This window comes from Triturus cristatus, chromosome 8, assembly GCF_964204655.1.
Source record: "Triturus cristatus chromosome 8, aTriCri1.1, whole genome shotgun sequence".
Taxonomy (NCBI): Eukaryota; Metazoa; Chordata; class Amphibia; order Caudata; family Salamandridae; genus Triturus; species Triturus cristatus.
In genome coordinates, this window is record NC_140591.1 from 885,139,044 (window position 1) to 885,162,605 (window position 23,562).

Here is a 23,562-nt window from a genome sequence, read left to right on the forward strand (position 1 = left end):
AGAATCCGATCTATCTGATCTCTCCTCTGAGACTCTCAATGTCTCCCCTGAGGCCTCTCTTGGAAAGAAAGAATCACCTGACTCTCTTTCTCCTTCACCCCTTTCAGGATTCTTCTTTCTTCTCACTGGTTCAGTCTCTGCATCATCACTCGAATCTGACTCTTCAAAATACTCCTTACCAGTCCCTTCTTTTGGATTAGGATCTCTCAGAGTATGACTAGCATGCACCCAGTTTTTCACACCGGCACACTTCACTGCAGTGGTCGTAGTCAAAATGACTTGTCTTGGCCTTCCCCACCTTGGAACCAAGCAATTTCTTCTTCTGTGTACCTTAATCCTCACCCAGTCCCCTGGACTCAGATCATGGGCTTGCTTCTTCTCAAGTGTGGTAGCGTCTCCTCCAACCTGGTGAAACACAGAATGAACTGCGTCAGCCAGGCCTTTACAGTAATCCAAAATCATGTCATCAGTTATTGTCATCAACTTGTTGACAGGCACAAATGCATGTCTCATCGCACGTCCCATTAAAATTTCGTGCGGACTCAAACCCGTGGTTCTATCTGGAGTAGACCTAATGGTCATCAGCATTGAGTCCTGCTTCTTGTCAAAAGAATTGCCACATCATGAGGTACAAATACCCTTACAGGATATCCCATTATTATACCCTCACTCTGTTCCAAGCTCCTGCATGTAGCAGCTACTGCTTTCAGACAACCTGGCAAACCCACAGCTACGGGGTCAAGTGTCGATGAGAAGTACGCAATCGGCCTTCTCAGTTGTCCATGCTTCTGAATTAACACTGAAAGTGCACACCCATTTCTCTCACTGCAGTACAACTCAACTCTTTCTCATAGTCTGGCATTCCCAAAGCAGGGGCTTCACACATTCTGCTCTTCAGCTCTTCAAATGCTGCCATTTGTTCTCCATCCAATTCCAATGGGTCTCTCACTTCACTTTTTGTCAACTTAATCAGTGGCTTTGCTATCAGCGAGAAATTACTTATCCACTGACTACATTAACCCACCATCCCCAGAAACATCCTCACTTCTCTCTGGGTCATTGGTGCTCTCATTCCTCTGATAATTTTGATTCTGTCATCGGTCACCTTTCTCAGACCTTTTTCAATATTATGTCCAAGATAATGCACCTCTTTCTTGCAAAATTGCAATTTGGCTGGAGATACCTTTAACCCTCCATCTGCCAGATGATTCAGTAAAGATATGGTATCTACTTCACAAGCTTCACATGTCTTCGATGCCACAAGTAAGTCATCGATATACTGCACTAGTACCGAACTTTCAGGCATGATCAAACTTTCCAATGATTTCTTCAATAACTGATTGAATATCGAAGGACTCTCTGTATACCCCTGTGGGATACGACACCATGCTAAAATACGCTGGCCAAACCGGAATGCAAAAATCGGCTGGCTGTCATGATGCAATGGAATTGAAAAGAAAGCATGACACAAATCAATCACCGTGTACCACTCAGCATCGTGGGGAATCTGATACAAAATCACTGAAGGATTTGGCACAATGGGACAACATGCCACCACAATTTTGTTAACTTTTCTCAAATCCTGTACAATCCTGAACTTCCCATTAGGCTTCTTCAGCCCCATTATCGGTGAATTACACGGGCTACTCAGTATTTCTCTCAAAACACCCTGTTGAATCATCTTGTCAATTATAGGTGTTATTCCCTCAATTATTTCTGGTGTCAATCTGTACTGAGGAATATTAGGATAAACAATACCTTCTTTCACTGAAATCTTCACTGGATCTACATTATTCATCAATCCCACATCTTCTCCAGTAAAATCCCAAACTGCTGTTTTCACTGCGTGTCTCAACTCCTGAGGCAAATCATCTGGATTAAACACAGCATATGTACCAACAATCTCACTCTCTCTATTATCCAGAGTCATCCGGTACAAGACATCCTCATCCGGTGTCTCAAAAGCTATTCCATCCGGAGTACAGAAAATGGTACAATTCATCTTGCACAATAGATCCCTACCTAGCAAGTTCACTGGACTAGTGTCACAGACAACAAATCTGTGCATGTCAGAAAATTTCCCTATTCTTACCCTTACTGGTTCAGTAAGACGAGTCTTAATCTGTGTATTGGCTACACCAACTACTTGGATTGCTTCGTCCGAAAGAGGAAGATTTCTAATATCTGCTGACCTGACAGTTGATCTCGTCGCTCCTGTGTCTACCAAAAAAGTAACACTCTCCCCATTTATTTTCCCATCTGCAAATGTTCCTGCCTGGTCTATTTCTAGAGTTGCACCAAGTATGCACTCTTCCTCCTCTCTTCGGCACCGTCAATAGTCCCCTTCAGACTCACTCCCCTCATTCTTTAACCAATACTGTTGTACCGGGTTAGAACGTCTCGGTTTGTTTACCTGCTCATCATTGTAGAATCCTGAATCCTGGTTATACTTTTGGGACCCTCTATTCTGCGGCAAGGGCGGTTTTGGCTCTTGACTCTGCTGTCTGACAACCTTCTGCTGTTGCTGCTGTTGATTACACCCTTCGTTCTGCACCTGTTGATTTAATGGTTTATTTTCATTACTCACTAATGGTGGATTGGTACACTCGGATCTCCAATGCCCCAATTGTCCACAGTTGTGACAAGGGGACTTCTTTTTGGCCTCCTCTAAATTCCCCTTTCCTTTTCCCGCATATCTGGGTCTATTTCCTGGATTATTTGCCTGTTCCATCAACTGTGCTTCTTGTCTCTCAGCAACTTTCACTTGTGCCCACATTGCCTTTTCTTTTAGCTTTCTCTGTTTTGCTTCAATCTCATCACTGAAGTATTTTGCATGTCTCAGGATCTCATCAATCTTTTTACTCTGCCAATCCACTGTATGCTCACGTATCCTTTCACTTATTTCAGGTCTCAGGCCATATACAAATCTGTATACAAAATGACTCAAATCCTTGTCACCCAGGTGTTTATCTCCACTGAACTGTTTAAAAGCCAAATCAGCCTTTCGTAAAAAGCATGAACTGATTCTTTTGCTTCCTGATGTGTTCGATCTATCTTAACCCAGTCTGTCTCTTTCGGGGGTACTTTATTTTTCAGGAACACAATAACCTGCTCATATTTCTTCATAACCTCTGGATCTGGTGCTCCTGTTTTCTGATCTCTTGGATACTCCTTTGCAGGCCAATCTATAACTATCTTACACTCAGCCCACAAGTCTGCTGGAACAATTATATCAAACAGACTATTCAGGTCAATCCACAGCACTTTTGACAATTTCACAAACCTGTCTACCTGCCTATACCACTCGACTGGCTTTTCTCTCAATCGGGGGAAATCATTCGTAAATGATAGAATATCCTGTCTAGTCCATGGGACATGTACATATCCTCCTCCAGGAATCTCTCTCATTGGATAAGCATCCACTGTTTTCTCTTTTTCTCTCACAGGGAAAGCTGAATAAGTCCTGTCCACTGAATCTTCCCTTTTCCTGTACCATCTATCCTTCCATTTTTCTACATCACCCCATTTTCGCAATAAGGCAATCATTTCCTTAATCTGTCCTGTTCTACCAGCACCATTTAGATTTTCAATATCTTTGTCAGTGAAATCCATTCTGTAAGACTTCTGCAAAGCTTTCACCTTATCCATGTCAACTCCTTGTTCACTCGCAATCGCTCTTAACCTGTCATGTGTACTCTTAGCCCTCCAGGTGATGCTTTTACACATGAACAACAACTCCCCATCATGATGATTTTTGAGTATATCTGTAGGAATTGTCCCTGCAATAAGCTCCTCCAGTTCTATGCGCAATCTTGCTACATCAATTGCCTGTGAATCTTTATCCTTCTTTTGAAGAACCTTCAACCAATCATTAAAATCCTCAGCTGTTATTTCAGTAGACTTTTTCACTGCACTCACTTGTTCCGTCACCCTCTGTGGTTCCAGAATTGCTCCTCCCAAACAACCAGTATTCAATCCTGAATTAGGCTGTACATCTAATCCTCCACCACAGGTGTCATGTCTCAATTGACTCAAATTATTTCCTCCCATTCTCATTCCTGATTCCTCCAAAGAACAAGTACCAACCAAACCATTTCTAACATAGGGAACTGTCAAACCATTTTCACCCATTCTTTGCTTATCAAAAATAGGCACAACCGGACCTATAGTTACAGGTACCGTAACTGCTTCAAGATTTTTCGTCAGCTCTCTTATTTTCTCAGTCAGTTCAGATGTGGTTCTGGCTAATTCTCTTGTTTTCTCGTCACTGACTCCTCAATTCTCTCTCTCTCGCTCTCTCTCCCTTTCCCTTTCCGTGAAAGAGCTATCACTTTTCAGATCAGGTGTCACAACTTCAGTTTTAATAATTCGCAAAGTATCTCTTATTGGAGTAGCAACTGGCGTGCTCTCTTCTAGTTCTGGTCTATACGGAGGTGGTCTCTTGTAAATCATGTCATCCAAGACCTCATCCTCATAATCGTTTCGTTTCAAAAACTTTATTCGATTCAAAACAAAAGAATCATAAAAGTCAAACAATTTCATTTACAAGCATTATTTCAAGTTCATTTTTAAAAGACAGTCTTACAATTATAACACTAAACTAATAAAATTCATTAGCTAATATAATCACAGATGAAGACCCCATAGCTTTTACTTTCAATCAAATTAGATGATTTCATAGATTCTTCGTGCCGGGGCATACATTGAAGGGCAGATAAAATAAATAAGAAAATCACGATGCACCAATATACAATATACATGATCAAAGGGTCAGCTTCTTGGGGCCAGATTTAGCCATACCGTTTTCTAATCAAAAGTGACACCCGTATAAAATTTAACATTGAACAGCAGACACCAGGTGAAGACAGAGATAATAAATAATCATAACCCTCTTTATAATGGCATGGTTGCTTTTCCTTAAGGATCGGCTTAATAAACCTGATTCTCGGGTCCTTATATAGGGAACAGAAAAGAACAATATGCATCGTGCTTTGGCTATCTTTGTTATTACAAGGACAGGGGGGCAGTCTCTCACACCAACCCCCCTGTTTAGGAAACGCAAAAAGGAAGTGCAAGATGTGTAGCCTAAACCTTGTCAAGTAGAATCGCCATTGCACATGGTTTGTGAAGGTTAAATAAAACTGGTGCTGCAAAGTAGCCTTAGGAACATAAGGGCTAACCAGGGAATTCACAAACGGTGATTTCCAATAATTTGTTTTAATTACAGCTTTGATATCTCCCTGTATATTTTCGGGGTTGTCAAAAATGTCACCCAAGCCTATTTTAGGGAGCATTTCATTTACATAAGATAGCCAGGGGATCTGTTTCATGTTTGCCAATTTTAAACAATCCCGGAGGATATCTCTGGTGAGCTGTAAGTCCTCTGATAGCCATATTTTGCCCCATAGCAGTAAAGGGGAAAGGCGAATGGTGTCACTCACGTAGCTTAGACCTATTTCGTTGTGGGCAAATCTGTTTGAGGAGCCTGGTGGAATAGCCAATACACGCTTTAAAAATTTGTTCTCCATGATCTGTATCGTGTCGGGGCTTTCAGTCCCCCAAACCCCTGCCCCATAAGTAGCAACCGACAAACATTTAGCTTTATACAAGGTTTTTAGATGTATAACAGGTTTTTGTCCTAGTTTGCCACAGAAACGAAACAGACCCTCTATAGAGCGACTAGCACTTTGAACTCGAGCCTGCATTAACGGGGCCCAGCTTAGTTTGTTGTTAAAGAGGTTTCCCAAATAATTAAAGTTTTCAACCTTTTCAATGGTGGAGTTATTGACTACAAACTTTCTGGTTTTGGTACCCTTTGGGCCACAAACCATAGCAAAGGATTTGGCGAAGTTTACCTTGAGGTCTAGGTCCAACATGAATTTGTGGAAGGCATCAAGACAGTGCTGCATACTGTTTCCTGTGAGTGTCATAAGTACCGTGTCGTCGGCGTAAGAAAGCATTGGAATGCTCCTGCCGTTGACCTTTGGAAAATCATGACAGTGGTCCAACAGGTATTTTTCCAGACCATTGGTGTACACAAGAAACAAAAAAGGAGCTAATATGCATCCTTGTCGGACGCCCTCAGTTGAGAGGATAGACTTAGTTTTCTCTCCCCCTGGCCCAAACCTTATGGCTACAGTAGTGGATTCATGGAGTCTACGGAGCAAGGTGACCAAGGGTTCCTCGAAGCCCATGACCTCCATCATTTGCCACAGCTTGCTCCGACACACAGTGTCGAATGCACTTGAAAGGTCCATGAAGGCAAGGTGGATGGAGGATTTCCTTGCCTTCATGTATTTCCCTATGATCAGGGCCAGGTTCAGGCACTGTTCGACAGTACCTTTACCTTTTCTGAACCCATATTGGGAATTCACAATAAGGCCCACCGAATCTGCCCATGTTTCTAGTCTGGCTAAAAGGACCCTACCCAATATCTTACACGATGGATCAATTAATGAGATTGGGCGATAGCATCGGGGGTCTGATCTATCGCCCTTCTTAAAAATTGGCACCACTACTGCCTCCTTCCATGATGCCGGAATACGGCTATTTACAACTGCTCTAAAAACATTTAACAACATGGGGGCCCAAACCTTAACATTGTGTTTAAAAAAGTCCAAAGGCACTAGATCAGGGCCGGGTGCTTTTAATGGTATGCCTTCCCACAGAGCATCTTCCACTTCTTGTAAGGTGAGCGATGAGCTCAAGAACAAAGAAGATTGAGAGACCACCGATTCCCTAGCATCTCCTAGTGATGGTTCATTGGATAAAGTACCATGTGGGTTAAAAATGTTCCCAAAATGTGATTCCCACGTTTCGCATGCAATCTGCATCACAATGTTATCCTTGCCATTACATGTAAAAAGGGGGCGATTGATAACTTCCCAAAAAAGCCTACTGTCCTTCAATTCCGAGGCCTTTTCTAGATCTTCCCAGGCTTGGTTTTTTAAGTCCAACTTCCTTATTCTTATGGCTTCTTTATAGGCCAGTCTAGATGCTCTAACCAGTTCTATGTCCCTAGGTTTTTGATTTAATGCCGCTTTCAAGGATCTGTGTGTTGCCGAGCATGCGGCATCAAACCATCTGGGACCTAGCATTTTGCTTTTACCAATTGGTTTTGTGAGGCGTTCGGCTACATGCCCACATAGAGATTCAAAATTCCCTATGACCTTTTCAGGGGTAGTTGTAGGTGTTAGACATGCCTCGTACTCAGAGCTATATCCATTTAGGATCTCTGCCTCAAGACCTGCCGCGTCTATTTTGCCCCATTTAAGTGTGATACCTTGGTTCCTACTATACTTTACAGGTTGCTCCCAAACAGAATGTTTGGGTTTAACGGGACAAAGCAGGGATAAGTTTAGAGGGTTGTGGTCACTGGCAGCATTAGCAATTACTTCCAACTTATCAACATGGTCGAAGTGCCCACTAGAGACAATTACAAAGTCAATAAAACTCATCATACCTCTACTTCCCTGAAACGTCGGTATTGGAGCAAGATTTGGACCAACCCAGGGCTCCACTATGCATAGATCATTTAGAATAATGATGTTGTTTAAGGCGTCCCCCTGGGGTGTATGTTTGAAGTGTAACAGGGGTTGATCATGGGAGTCTCTCAAGCCACACACCTTCGAGTCCCCGTGGGTGCATAATGAACAGTTGAAATCTCCCACCCAGATGACAAATAGTAGGGGTTGCTCGTGGCGTGCCCTGGCTATGGCCTCCTCCAATTTCAACATTACGCTTGTCTCATTGTTGTCAAAGATGTTGTAATACCAGTTAATCAACAACAATGGTTCAGGAAACAAATTAACCAACATTAGCACTTGAAACCATGGGGAGTCAACTATCATAGAAGTTACAAGTTTGCATAGTTTTAAAGAGGTTGCTGTCATTAGGCCACCTTTTGCCCTACCCGCTTGTGAAGGTATCGCTAGGGTATTAAAGGCTTGGAAGCCCTCGATGTTCTGAGTGGATCGGCTCCATGTTTCCTGGAGGCACAGGATGTCACAGTCACCCACAAAGTCTAACCATGCCTCATCCTCCAATCTTGAGGCGAGCCCAGCAATGTTCCAAGAAATAAGGCGCATCCTTACTTCGTTTTGGTTCTTTCTGACTGATTCAGGTAATACTTCCGGATTATGCCTCAAGATGATTGGACTTGGTTCGCTTTCTTTAGTTAGGCCAGCCTCAGGGACTTGGGGGTTAGAAGTACGATCGTCACCAACGGAAACATTCTCCCGTGAGTTATCGTCACAGCTTTCTCCCTTCTCCCTCTGGCTGGGCTCTCCTGTTGTCAGAGTATTAGTATTGCCAGGAGAACTTAGTGATGGTCAATCTATCTCTTCCATGCCCGCAAGTGCATCAAAGCGGTTTCTTAGGGGGATATTACTTGGAAACCATCCTAGGTAGTCTTCCCCTTGGAATCTTGGTCTTAGTTCATTATACCAGGTTTGCGAAGAGTTGTTATTGTTATAAATTGATCCCCTAAAGAAACCATCACTCTGTTGCAGAGGACCCCAGTTGTTTTGGTTTGGCCATACGGCTCTATTTCTCCGGGCCCACCCAGGGTGTGTTTCACTGTTAGATGTCTGCCCAGTGTTTTTGTAAAGCAAAGTCGGGGGAACAAGATTCAAATTTGGATAGAAATATTCTAGACCTATACATTGAATATCCCCAGCTCTAGCAAATCTTGGTTTACAGCAGATGATATTTTTTACCCAGGTGTCGCTGAAGTTGATCAGGATACAGTCCCCCTCTAGGTCCTTCTCACTTGGGCCCACCCAGGGAACTCTGCGTACACTAAGTATTTTTGTTTTAGAATCAGGAGGGAGTGGTCTGTTATTATTGAGCCAGTATATTACTTTGTTTTTTAACTCCTGGTTTGATTCCGTTTTATTAGACGAAACTGGGGGTACTCCTGTGAGTATTACCATAAAAGGAGCTGAGTCTGGGGGCAAGTTTACAGGTGGTGATTTCCTTTTATGTGCTCTCTCGTTGTCATTGTTTGCTACAGGCCCCTGCGAAGATGTTTGTTTTGGCCCTTGGGTAGTTCCCTGTTTAGAAGTAGTAACTTCTGGTGTTAGTACTGTACTACCCATATTTTGACTAGGGGGCCCCACAGTGCCCGCCACTGCAAGTTTAGTACGAGCTAATGGAACAGGTTTTGTTCGTGCTAAGGGGACCGGTGCTGCCTTAGGGTCACCAGTTATAAGTGTTTTAGGTGTTTTACTGGCATTTTTATTCTCTCCCCCTTTTTTTGAATTACTATTATTGGCGTTACTGTTTTTATTATTGTTATTAGTACCCCCCACCTCGAGTGATTTATTTTTAGTTACTAGAGTTTCAAGGGAGTTGGTGTTAAGAGAGATAAGGTGTTCCAATTGGTCTAATTTTAGATTAACAATTTGAATTTTCTCTAGAACAGGCAGCAAGAGCATCTGAACCGATTTCTCAATTTCCCCCAAAAGTCGGTCATTATTATTGGTGTTAAGAGAGAAAATTTTCTGTCCCGCATCAACTGGGTGGGTGCCCTTTTGTTTAGTTGGATTTGTCAGAACTTTGGGTGGTGCTGGCTTCGCTGACTTGGATCTGGTTCCTTTTCTATGGTTTCCCCCTCTTTTACGTTTGTTCGGATTGTTTGGTTCCCGCTCACGGACTACTACATGATCTTGTATGTGGATGGGCCCATTATTGCTCAAATTGCCGTCTAAGGCGTTATCCCCCGTGATACCTGATGAAATAGGTATAGGAGTGAGTGTGGGTGCTTCAGCTTGGGAGTCCCCTGGGTCTGCTATCGTGATTGTCTGGGAGTCAGAGAGTGCCACTAGATTTGGACTAGCCTCTAGGTTGCTATCTGCACTATCGGCACTTTTCTCGGGAGTGGGTGCCTTATTGGGGGTAATTTTAGAGGCAATATCTCCCAAGGATGAGCGTTTGCCTGTTATTAGATCTAGGGACAAACGCTTTTCGGTAAGGGCGATTTCTTTTTCTAAGATCACAGTCGCCCGAGTTATAAAATCGTCTAAAGTTCCAGTTGCTTTCCCATTGTTCGTTTTTACGGTAACCTGTCTACCCTTCCCTGAGCGCAAGGACATCATGTGGGTTCTAGGAAACAACTAAATATATAGTGCTATAACTTACAACCAAACAGTTTAAGGTAAGAGTTGTGGGATCACTGATAAAGGGAGTAGCCCCGACCCAACCTTGATCGTCCTTGGACGGCCTTAAACGGTCCCGCCCTTGTCCCGGGCTTCTCCCGGCGAACTCCCGCGCAGCGGTAAGCACGCGTTATTTTATGGCTGTTGTGGTGATGGGCGAGTCGTTGGGGGCGGGGCGGGGAGGGAGAGCAGCCCAGGTGGAGCGGGCGCGGGTTCCTGGGACTCCTGGGAAATGGAGTCCCAGCCCTCTTGCTCGCAGCCCTCAGCCCCTGTTTTACCCCAGCAGCAGCTTCAGCCCGGGAAAGAAAGCGCCCCTCTGCGAAGCGGGACCCGCGCAACGGGTTCCGCGAGGCGTGGAGAAAGTTGCGCTGAGTGTCCTCAGGAAATCCAAAATGGCAATGGCAGGTTTGCTAGGAGGTCCCACGGAGTACAAGGCAAGCCGGTATTTGTTCACCCGGTCGTTGGGGGCGGGGCGGGGAGGGAGAGCAGCCCAGGTGGAGCGGGCGCGGGTTCCTGGGACTCCTGAGAGATGGAGTTCCAGCCCTCTTGCTCGCAGCCCTCGGCCCCTGTTTTACCCCAGCAACAGCTTCAGCCCGGGAAGGAAAGCGCCCCTCCGCGAGGCGTGGAGAAAGTTGCGCTGAGTGTCCTCAGGAAATCCAAACGGCAATGGCAGGTTTGCTAGGAGGTCCCTCGTACTGACCTCAGGGACCCAAGCCTAGTCTAGTCCTCTCCATCTGAGCACCAAAGGACCTTGACCCCTACTCAATCAGTCACTCACACGGTGTCTAACTTCTGGCCTCCGGCAAACCGCAAAACCTGGCCTGGCCTGGCCTAGGCTAGGGCCACCCAGTCATCAGTTTAGGTGGGAGCCTGCAGGAAGATTTTCTGCTGTACCGTGTCCGACAGGTTCTGCTGGCACTAATAATCGACTAATAAAGGGCAAAATGAGACAGGGTGCAGGGTGCAGTGGATGCGGTTGTTTTCAAGGTTAAAGGAGAACTCCACCTCTCACCCCTCACCTCTGTTTGTCTTGTGCTCTCCTCGATGCACTCTTCCGTTGCTTCGACTGGTGCACTGGAGCTACTGCTGCTGATTGCTGGTGGCACTGGTTCCGAGTCCGGCTCTTGAGGCTCTCTTAGATCATTCGCCGCCGCAGGAGCCACTCGAACGGGAAGGGACCCGCTCCCACTTCCCACTGCCGCCACCGCCACCGGACTCAAACCCTGTCTCGCCCTGTCAGCAAGGTCCAAGGCCAACTCGGCAGCGGGCTCCGCTAGCGTGAAAATCGCGGAAAGCCTGCAGCCAGTTGAGAGGGCCCCAGCCCAAGCGGCGCTCGGCACTTGGTGGATCCTCGAGCAACGGCTGGGCGGCTGGGCGGTAGGTGTGCGGCGAGAGGCTGGAAACTGGAAGAGCGCTGCGAAGAGCGGCTCCTGCTCGATCGCCCGCGCGGCTCAACTCTGCTCAGCTCGGCGTCCCGACAATCCGCAAAATCATTAACTCCATACCTTCTCACTTCTGCATCAGGCACCTTTTCTGTAGCCTTCCTCCCTTCCGTTTCTTCAACTGTCCTCATAGGATATAATCCCTCTGACATACTAGCATCTCGCCATCTCCTCATGCGATCATGATGAGTTTCACGATCATATTTCCTCCCAAAGAAGTACCTATAATTGTTTCCACTCCTCTGCTTTTCTCGCTCATGTACCTCATCTTCCCATTCCACCAACGCCTCGAACTGTGTCGGCCTTGGTCTAGGCTCTAGACACATCATCCTTTCCCGTAAATTTCTCAACACGGCCAAATTAAATGAACCATGTTCCGGGAACGCTAAGACACCATCTTCCTTAGTATACTTAGCCCAGTTATCTAACCAAATACAGGTATGATACCCATATTTCGCAACCATGAAGGATGCAGGAGTTTTCGTCGGAGGTAGCAATTCACCCTCTCTGGTTATTATGCTCTTATCCTTGTCGAACCACTTCTTTATTTTACCGAACAAGGATTTATTTTTCTTTTCCTCCGGTTGGTAATACATTGTAATGTTTACCAATATTCTCTATTCCCTTCCGTACAGTTGCGGTCCTTTGTCCAATAACAGCGCGACTCACACCAACGCACCAATCCTGGAGCGTCTACGTCACTCTGTACTCCTTCCAATCCCTGCGCGGCTCACACTAACGCACCAATCCTAGCGCGAGCACTGTTCTGATTCACTACCCAATCAGAGCGCGGTCTGTATGACGTCAGCAGTCGCTGCAGTCGCTTCTGCTCCTGTCTCCTGTCACTCGTCTACCCCTCCTTTACAAAGCCTTCTCAGTAGACTTCGTTTCAAATTCCACAAAATCTATTAGTTACAACATATAAACATCTCCATTGTCTGTTTCGCTAACCACAGAATAGTAAAGAAAATCTTTTTCACAAGAATCCCGCTTCTCTCTAGAACAGCGCTTACCTCTGCTCCACTACGAAATTATTACTCTCGTTGACACAGTAGCACATCCCTCTACTCTGCCCTTCTAACATGCATCCATTAACTGTTTCCTCTAGGACTGCTCCAAAGAGTCTTACAATCAATTAAATGCTCATACATTCACACACTTTCACACCAGAAAATGTAGCACATGCACACAGAATCCTGCCTTTCCCGAGAACAGAGAACAGTCTGTCCCACTACAGAATTATAACACACGTTAACCAAGCAGCGCTTACCTCTGCCCAGTCCTTCGGACAAGCTCAGAGAATACCTATTACTCCTCCCGCGATAAGCTTTAACGGCGAACCTTACGGATCCCTGGGACTTATGACCAGAGTTTCACAGATAACCTTCGCTACCATACACACTCCTTTTATACCGAAAATATATCCCTAATAGTAACACACAACGATGTCACTGATTCTGAACCCAGACATTGTGACGCGCAACTTCACTTGTCACACGTTTTTCCTGCATACATACAGGTAATTCCAACAATCCCGTCTTTCCCGAGAGCAGCACACACTTCCCTCTGCCCTACTACGGAACCGTCACCAGCTCCCAAGTTCCAGAAGCACTACATAAAACTCAATACGACGACTTCAACATATAGTATTAGTACATATACCAACATCAATCAATAATCAATAAATCAAAAGCCAATGTACAAGCAATCTAATCAGATCAAGACAATAATCAAACCATCATACTGCTACCAGGAAACTGCTGCAGATCGGCGCATATAAATTCTCCCTGCTTCCACGGACAGAGTAAACCTACAGTCACACGCACATACACACATCATACGCTAGGGCCCATCACACTAAAATTTATACTATTACTCTATCCACATTGAATATAGGAGAACCAATCTGCATCTACAATGAGGTCAATGCAACCTGAATGATATTGCCTTGAGTCATGATTTAAAACACAGGAAATACATTTGAAACTCAATAAATGACCCAGAAATGAACACCCAACACCGTAATTCAATCAAATGCTTATTTATCTAAATTAGTTCAAAATGAAAGTCAATCATTAGCGAAATCATTATTCTCATAGTTACCTATTCTAGCTAAAGGGTCAGGACACGTCTCTCAGTAAAGTCTCTCGAGCTGCCGTCCAAACACGATGATCACCAGGAAAGAATGAATGAACGAACGAACATGGACCCTCTCTAGTCTAACATATTTATAGTGTATGTTGCGAATAAAAGTAACAAACAAATATTAGATATCCGTTGAGCCACTGAGCAGAGCAAACAGGAAAGGAAGTCTCTCGGTTACATTTAGAAAACCTCCGCTCAGGAAAAATCACAAAAATAAAAAGACGGAAAAGGGAACTCGAGTTTGCAAATGTATCTTTCGTAAATGTTCTTCCTTGATATCTTAGCAGAGTCACCGCAATTGTTCATTGTGACTTTATCCTTGTCCAAGGGCAGCTGGAAACGTTCCCAGAACTGCTGTCCTCACGGAAGATTTTCTAACCAGGCAAAGGCTGCGGTCAGGTGACTCTCGACCATATTCAGCAAGGCCTCCCATCAAAATTCAATCACTCGAGTGCAGGCTGTAAAAGGCAGCCATCTTGTTTTAGGCCAAAACAGACCATCTTAATTAAAAGAAACACAAAACAACGTTACCACAGCATAATGATTAAACCTTCCAAATTCACCCTACAAACACCATCAGCAACAACGACCTATGGCAGCAGACTTTCCAACTTCCTGCTTATGAAGAAGTTGTGAAAAAATGCTAGGGCTGAATAGGTCACACCTTCCGCAAGCCTGAATCAAATACCACCAGGTAAGCCCTGACCTGGAACCCTCAAAGGAAAAAGAAAAGGGGAAGGCCAATAAACAACTGTCGCTGAGGCCTGAAGGTTGACTGCAAGATGGGTTACACCAGGAGTCAGACTGAAAGAAAAGCCAAGGACCGAAATGGCTGGAGAGTCCTGGTTGATGGCCTATATACCAAGAGGGGTAATAGGCGTAAGTAAGTAAGTTACCAGTTTAATCTTTCTCAACCTCCCAGAGGAGCAGAACCTAGCTTTGCCTGACTTCAGAAGTGCTCTAACCGACAATATGTTTAAAACGAAATAGACTGGTCTAGGCTTCTTATTTTTAAAGACTGCAGAAGGCACTCTAGAGAAGATACAAACAAAGTATCACACAATTCATCAAGTCCTTTACTTCAGTAAGCATTCTTTCATCATTTTGTATGCATTACATGAAGCCACTTCTGTTTATTATATAATGTGGTAATTTGGGATTGTGTTTTCTTCACTGATGTTTTTATTATCCATGTTTTGCACCTAGGTACATGCAAAGTTTTGTGGAGCTTTTAGAATATGAAAATAAGACCCCAGAGGATCCAAATGTTCTGAATGAGTAAGTGTTAGAACACTAAATATTTAAATTTTGCAGATGAAGCTTTATTAAGCAGTACCATTTTCTTTGATGCAGTGGAAAGCATTGATTTGGATTTTGATAGAGTGAAATTAATTTTTTGAAAATTATATGTTAAGTAATTCTCCAACCGTGTTGCATTCCTATTTTTCAATGGCTGTGTTTATTATTCGAGGATATAGACTATATTCACTTTTTAATTGTTATGTGACTTTTCTGTATGTTTCCAGCATTTCTTTTGTATCTTTGAAATTTCACTGTCGATCTGTGTTGCCTTCCTTATTTTCGCCATTACTTTGCTGTCAATTACTTCGTAATATTATCACGTTCTATTGAATCGACCGATGTGTTTCTTGGAGAGATAGTTTGCCATTTTCATTGCCAATAACAGACAAACATTCATCAGGTCTTAACACAAATTTAATGTGAATACTTTAAATTAAGATTTTTCACTGGGGTAATCTCAGGGTCCTCACCTGGAAAGTGAATTGACACAGCCATAAAATTAACAGGTGGTGGGTTGTTTAGGGTTGTCGCCAATGGCATAAGGCCGGCATCTAGGTGGGCACAGGGATCGTGAACCGGCATATACCTTACATCGGGGACACGTGGAATGGCAGCGCAGGCACAAGTCTGCTCTTTTCTGGTGGAGTAGCTGGGACTAACTCACAAGGATACTGTGCTTTGATTGTCCGCATTTCGGATGGTGTGAGGCTAGGGTTTTTCTTGTATCTCCATCAGACACTTGTGGTTCTGACATTGAATTAGATAGGTGCTGTACTCCTTTAGCTCCCGTACTGTCGGGTGATAACGCTAGGGGGCATGAGCCTTGTAATGAATGATGGACTCAAACCCAAGAGCTAGTGCCGAGATTTATAAATCCATGGTTAAGTGTTTAACTTCAGCAATGGATCTGGGAGGTCATTGGCGTTTGACCCACTATGACACGCAGCAGTTTTCCATTTTCTCTACAGTCCACAAATATCTCTTAAATCCGCTGGTTGTGCTTCTTCCCAGACTTAGAAATACCTAATTCTTAGTGAGAGGTATTACTGATCACTCTTATTTCATCCCTTTTATTGAAGCGATCCCAAACCGCTAACAGTTACCGTTTGAATACTTGGGAGTTTAAAGATACGGATACAGTCACCCCCTTAGAATCAATAACTGACTTATACTGTAGAGAGAAATCTGGGTCGCTGACTTCTGAGTCTGGTAAGCCTGTGAGGTGGTACTCCGTAGCCTGGCCCTATCCTTCATCTCTGAAGTGAGATGGATGCTAGTTCAATAGGCTAAGGAATTAAAGGAGCAACTTTATTTTCTTGAAAGAGTGCATTGTGGTCTCTCCATGTCCTGAGTCTGAATGGGTTACGAGGATTAAGAGGGAGGAATGCGTATCTCTGGTGGAAACTGTGCTGTCTCAATATCGGAGTCAACTGTGAGAACTATATGGGTTAGGTGGTAAAGCTGGCAAACCTTTTGCTTGAGTGGCAGAGCTGGAGAAGGATCTTAGTTGGATTCAAGCATTTAAGGATGGTTTGAAACACCTTTTAGTGGGAGAGAAAAAATAGCCATCTATCATTGTTCCCTTTATGGCTCACACTTGGTGGTTTATAAAGAAAACCTATTAGATTTCATGGACAAACTGGCAATCTCTAAACTGTAGGTGGCATTAGTAGAAACCCAGGAATCATTGCTTATGGAGGAAGAGGTTTCTGAGGCAATAGCACAGTTTACGGTGGTGAAGGCACAAGATACCAGTGGAGCCCCTGCTCAGTAGCCACACAGTTTGTTGGGGTATATTTTGCAAGTGTTAGCCTTTGGGGGGCAATACATTACAATAAAATTAATTCTACTGCATATGCAGAGAGACTTTGTGTACTCCGAGGGTTGGAAAATACTGCTGGTTCACCTTAAGTCTAAGCATGAATTCATTAAAACTATTTAAAGATTTTGGAGGTCATTGGCTGTCAGTGCTAAAAGGACCGCTTCAGCTACGTAAAGCAATACCGGGGGGGCTGCCTGAGTGCCCATTCTGCGGACGTCTTTACTTGAAGATCTTAAAGCAGTATCTAAAGAATCAATATAGAATGAAAAGAAGTAGGGGGCTAGTATACAACCCTGCCTATCTCCCCTTTGGCAACCTTTTTTATGGCTGTGCAATCCTCATTCAGAGTATAACGCACTCTAATTGTGGAGTCCCAGTGTAAGTTTAAACATCTTGCAAGATCTAATTAAGGGATCGGCAACTCCCATCTGTTCCATCAAATCCCACAACATGCCCTTGTCTACAGGGTTAAAGGCACAGGAGAGGTCCGTAAAGGCCATATGCAAGGCCTCTCTCCTGGCCTTGACATATTTCCCCAGGATAAGTGTGAGGTTGAGAACTTTCTCTACGGTCCCTAGTCGGAAACCATATAGAACTGGACAGAAAAAGGAGTTAGCCTCTGCCCAGTCCTCCAATTTACCCAGAATGACCCGCCATCAAATCTTTCCTGTAGAATCCATCAGCACAATTGGGCAGTAACATGCAGGTGAATTCTGGTCAACTTTTTTGGAAATAGGTACTATAATAGCTTCTCTCCTGGAACCAATAAGGTCGCCTTTCCCTGCAGCCCTCAGTACGTTTGTAACCAACGGAGCCCAAAACCCTATTTTTGTTCAAACAGGTTGGTCAGTACCCTGTCGGGGCCTGGTGACTTCCTGTTTGCAACATTCATAATGGCTTTGGTAATAGAAACAAGATCAACAAGGTCAATTATCCACTTTTTTTTTTTATAATGTGGTGGGAGTCCGGCCTATTTCCCTTAGCACCCCTGGTCAACCATATCTTGTGCAGGAATATGACAGTCAATGTTAGTAGATGGACTGTCCGAAAAAAAGGGGCGATTGATTGTATCCAAAAATAAGTCTGACATCTTTAAGATAGGCCACTTTTTTCGGACCTCCCATGCTTTCACCCTAATTTCTTGTTTCACTTGCTAAGAGCTTGCTTGTATTTATTTCTTGCTTCCCTGATGTCATCAGTATTATATGGAGTGTTAAGGGTATCCAGATTTAGGTCTTCAAGTGCTGCAGTGTACTCAGGGCTGAACCATGATTGTCCAGCTCGCTCTTTAGGTGGTTTATTTGAAACAAGCCCACAGGATATAGCTCTACAGATCCCCATAAAGCTGCCCTGGATTTTGATAGGATCATCCACCATGGAGAGATAGCTGGAACTCTCATTCGCGGCTTCAATAACCAGAGCATTAAAAAACGTATGTCGATCAATGGAGCCCCAGTTTAAGAGAACCCCCATATTTGCTGAGTAACTAACGGGGGCTGGGTGAAGAAAAGTTTGAAACTTTAAAATAACGGGGCAAGGTCACTGATGTAAAGTGAGCACACCTCATGACATGCAAGATTCTATAAAGAAGAGGGTAGTACGCGCACTTCCTGAAGTTTCCCAAAGTTTTCAAGGTTGCACCGTGCTCACGGGGTATCACTCTCCGAGATGGAGTGAAAATAGAAACATTGAAAAGCACCCCCAATGATATGGGGTGTGTCCCCCAGGCACTGGCTAAATGCCGCAAGTGCGGTTTTTGACTTATTTAGTAGAAATAGTTCATCACAAGTTGAGATATTTTCAAGGTGAAGCTTTTATTGTTTTCTATTCATTCATAGAAAAACAATTGGCAGTTTTAATCCTTGGATGACGGTAGTTCCGTTGTAATTTACAATTACATGATCATTCCCATAATCGTTCCCAATGCATTTCGGCAAAACTTGCCTTCATCAGGGGAGATCTATAAGCAATTATATACATCATGAATATACGATATTTATACTAAACGAGGATATAATACAATATATATGATTAAGAAAACTAGTGAAACGTGAGTTGTTAGAAAAGCGTCGAGTGACGATAGAACCATGACACAGAGAAATGGTGATGGTAAAGCTGGGTGACTGACACGGTAGCAGTAGAAAAGTGTAAACGAGTGCCCGTGAGTAAACGGTAAAAGGTAACAGAGTGTAACTGGTGTGTTGTAATGCTAACGAATAACAGGTTGTGAAGTGTAAAAAATAATGGGGTGTGACTAACGCGTTTGTGATGCTAACGAATAGCGAAAAGTGCGGAGTGCCTTAGATTGTTAGTGAAAAGTTGTAGCGTCGTTGCGGATTGTGCCGATAATAGTAGTGAGGTGTCATGCGTTTAATGCGAAGCTGTTGGAGTTAACGTGTGGAAACAATGTTGCTAAACATGCAGGAAAATAAGTTACAGTGTGCGCCGATGGCTAAGTGGGTATTCTCTTACCGAGTATACGGGATTCAGGAGCGTAGATTCAGTGGTGAAGTGGTAGTCGGGATTGGTGCGTGGATTTTAAAAAACGAAGGCTTGATCACGTGATGTGGGTAATGTGTCGGAGAGTGAAAACAGACTATATGTAGATGGTGGATGGTAGTATAAACTAGAAGAAGGACTAGAAACGTAGCGGAGAGTAAGATGTGTGAAAATACAAGCGTGGTAAATGAAATTGAGAGGTGACAATTAAAACGAGGTGACATGCAAAAAAAAAAATGAAGATTTGGAGCGAGTTTGTAACAAGGATTAATGTTGAGAAAGTATTAAAAGGTTAAGAATAAAAAGGTGAAGAAAGAGGGAAAGACTGAATAAAGAAAGAAAGTAACATGCTTAAAGGCAGTGACAACATTTCAGAACAGAACATGGTTTGGGTGAAACGAATGTTAGTGGGTAATGCTTCTCTGAGTGATTGGAGATGATATGTTAAAGGTAACAGGAAAATTCCGTACGATCATTCATTCCTTTTGGCTTCATAGAGTTCAATAGGTAAATCCAATGATTTTCTCGTTGTAAGAGAAAGTTGTGGTTATCTCTCCCTTCTTTTTTCTCGATGGTTTCCAGGCACTTGCGGCATTTAGCCAGTGCCTGGCACACCCCATATCATTGGGGGTGCTTTTCAATGCAAGATTCTATACCACGTCCCTCGATAACAGGACAAAATCTATTGGGCTGCTCTTACTCCTTCCTATAAAAGATGGAGGATTTACTTTACCGTTGCCCTGAGTATCGAACGAGAAGGTTAAATTGTGCGATAAAATCAACTGTTTAGGGCTGCGCCATAGCTCAAATGTACAAAGTGGCTAATATCATCCCCTTGAACGTTTGTGAATCCGCATGTGCGGTTGCCACTGTGCAAACATTTGGAAATGTTAAAAACGCCTGGACATATAATTGATTTTTTGCATATATACAAACTCTAAAACTCACTTTTATAACTCAAAGTCAAATAAACATTATTCGGCCAAAAGGCCATTAAAGCATAATACAGGAATCAAAACAGTCTCATGTAAATTATTCGGACTATCCCGCATTATTTGATAATGATAGCCTATGCTACTGTATCATGTATTCAAGTGATGAGGTCTTGCAATGTCTGCAATTTGTTTGAGTTCTACCTCCTGCATGTTTGGCAGGTGTTTAAAATTGGTCAAAACGCTGGAATTATCATGATATTATGTCATTTTCTTCTACAGGTCATAATAGGGCTGCTGCCCACATTTCCAACGGAAAACCAAATAAAATCTGTTTAAAAAAAAAAAAAAGTCCAACAGCATATATCCTTATATATAATAACATTGGTCAAAACAGTGCATATAATTTAAAATTAATCTGTTTAAAATATTACATTAACTTCCATATAGTTTCCAAATATAAAAGGCATCTTAAATAAAATTTAATAATAAATAAGACAATCCAGCGAGCCCAGGGATTGCAGGAATATTCTCTCTTCCTAATGGAGTCTCAAATTCGATTTGCGTTAAATTGGTACCATAAAGGAGCACCTCGGCCTCAAATATGAAGTGCAAAATAAGATAAAATGACTAGTGCTCTGTTTTAAATTACATTTGCACCCACAGGGCGGGAGATCCCTTTTCCAAACCCCTGCTGTGGGAAAGGCAAGTTTAAAATGCAATGTTTCCTGCATAAGGAGTGTTAGTCAAAGTCAATATGTGGGATTCTCGATCCCCCCGATAAGGCGCAATGCTGCGTGTTGTGAACACAAGAGCATATCTAACATTTGAATCCTTAACCTGGGCACTTTCCAAGCATATATTTATACAGTAATCCATATAGGATTGTTTAGCAAGCAATTTATGTCTGGGCCCGATCATGGAGATATTATCATACAGATCTGTTAAACCTAGTAAATTGAAGGTGTCTCTCACATAAGATACCAATGGTATCTAAGAAACTTTATCAAATACAGGCATTCGGCCAAGCAGATACTAGTCAAAACAGTGCAAACTCAAGGAGATTATGAACGGAGCGCCGAAACCTTTGACACTCACCCCTAGTCACAGATCTGGGGAGGATCCATCATCGTTCTTAAGCTCAGTTTGCCATCCCTGTTCAGACTCAGCCATATGCAAATCAGTCTTGGCCCTGTTCCCCATAGGAACAGTCCAACCCGAACTACCAAGCCAGGTCTTCCCTGGACTGGAAACTAGCATCCTGTGACCAGTTCCTGGGTAACAGCCCACATCTTCCAGGCTAGCTTGAATCCAGTGGCAAAGTGAGCAAGGGACCCATGTCTGGACATACCCTGCCAACTTAGGTGAGCGATTATAGATTCAACCAATATCTAATAGTGACTGGGGGTGAGTGTCTGAAAAGTTTCAGCGCTCCGTTCATCATCTCCTTGTGTTTGCTTTTTTTACCCTAAGTTGGCAGGGTATACCCAGACGTTGGTCCCTTACTCGCTTTGCCACTGGATTCAAGCTAGCCTGGCTGATGAGGTGTGTTAACCAAAAATTGGTCCCAAGATGCTTGTTTCTGGTCCAGGAAGGACCTGGCTTGGCAATTCAGGCTGGACTGTCCCCATGAGGAACACGGTACAGACTGATTTGCATATGGCTAGGTCTGAACTGGTGTGGTGAAGTGAGCTAAAGAACAATGATGGATTCAACCCAGATTTAATAGTGACTGGGGGTGAGTGTCTGAAAAGTTTCAGCGTTCCGTTCATCATCTCCTTGTGTTTGCTCTTGTCAAAAGTCTCAGCTGTGGCCTAGATTTTAATCCAGAATAATAGAGGGACCAAGCCAATCAGGTCTTCCAAATATGTCAAACCCGGTTGTTCATGACATATTAAAGTGGCTGTGCTACCTGGAACTGACAGTTTACGGGTCAAACTGTTTTCTGCTTTTCGAAGAATCCTGGCTTTGTACTTCCCCAAGATTAAGTACAGGTTTAGGCCTTGTTCTATAATCCCTAAACCGGTTCTAAAACCATATTGGGCGTCAGATAGAACGTTATCTGCTGAGGCTGATTCTTCTAAGCGGGGTAATAAAACTCTGCCAAAGATTTTTGCACTGGAATCAGTGAGTGAAGTAGTTTGGTAGCATGTCGGTTGGGATCTGTCCCCTTTTTAGGTCTCGCCTGGCGTTAGCAGCGCGCATGCGCTGCTCTCGCCATGTGAGGGCCTTTTGGAATCAATACTATTCGATGTGCACGCGGTGGGTCAGAAGGGACAGAAGATGTGCACACGCAGACTGGAGGCTTCACTGGTGGCGTGACATTAGGCACTTTTTTGGGGGAGAAAGCACGGTGTTACGTTTTCTAATTGCACATCTCGGGCTGGCTGTGGTTTCCAGCTTCCTGTCACGCTTGCCCACACGCCTGTACTCTGAGGCAGGGCCGCACTGGGTGTGGTGCGTGCACGGACTGAGGGAGGGGTTCTCCACTGACACCTCCCGACGCTCATTGAGGGATTCTAATATCGATGTCTAGGTTTTCAGACTAACTGCGCTCCCCCAAAATAAGATTTCGTTTTAGGTGCTGATTTTGCATTACCTCACAAGTCTTAGTGCACCCGCCCGGGTTTGACTTTGAATGTGCAAACTTAAAACAACGTGGTGTGGGGTCTTTTTTATCTCGCAATAAAGTTTTACTAAATTGAGGTGCGGGATAGTGTTAACCTGACCTACAGGAGGGCTCTTGTCTGTTCTGTTGACTCCTAATCACTGATCCGCAGCTTGACTGCCCAGCTGCTCTCCCCACACCCCCCCTTACGTGTCAGAAGGTGAAGCTCGGGCAAAGGAGTTCGGTAGATACCAATAGTGGTGCTAGTAGAAACCGATGGTTTATATATATATATATTTTTTTTGTTGAATAACCTTTATTGATATTTCAATCAATTACACGTATGGGCCTACAACCCCCGGGGCCGGCCGCTAAACAGTCATAATCACAGAAGGCAATTTTATCACAGTCAGCACCTCGGGGAGCAGAATCTCCACGCTAACCTACTCTCAGTCTCTGAACAGCCCAAGTAGGAGAACAGGATAATAAAGGTTTACATTTTATAATAGAGGAGGATGGAAGGATCAGGTGCCAAACAGTTTCCCAGCAGCAAAAAATGGCAGGCAGAGTGATGAACGTAAACAATAAACAGCAATCTATCTAAGCAATGGCGCTGAAACAGGAAGTTCAGGATGTGGAGGAATATCACGGCCAT

General features: G+C 43.7%; 1 protein-coding gene across 2 annotated transcripts in view; it reads left to right on the plus strand.

The window, feature by feature from the left end:
• Positions 1-23,562, plus strand: part of LOC146805219 (pyruvate dehydrogenase (acetyl-transferring) kinase isozyme 3, mitochondrial) — a 1,482,095-nt gene that overhangs the window by 481,283 nt on the left and 977,250 nt on the right. For both annotated transcript variants that reach the window (XM_085622419.1, XM_085622420.1), the window contains exon 3: positions 14,951-15,022. In XM_085622419.1, the coding sequence (XP_085478545.1) occupies positions 14,951-15,022 (72 nt within the window). The remainder of the gene's footprint in view (positions 1-14,950; positions 15,023-23,562) is intronic.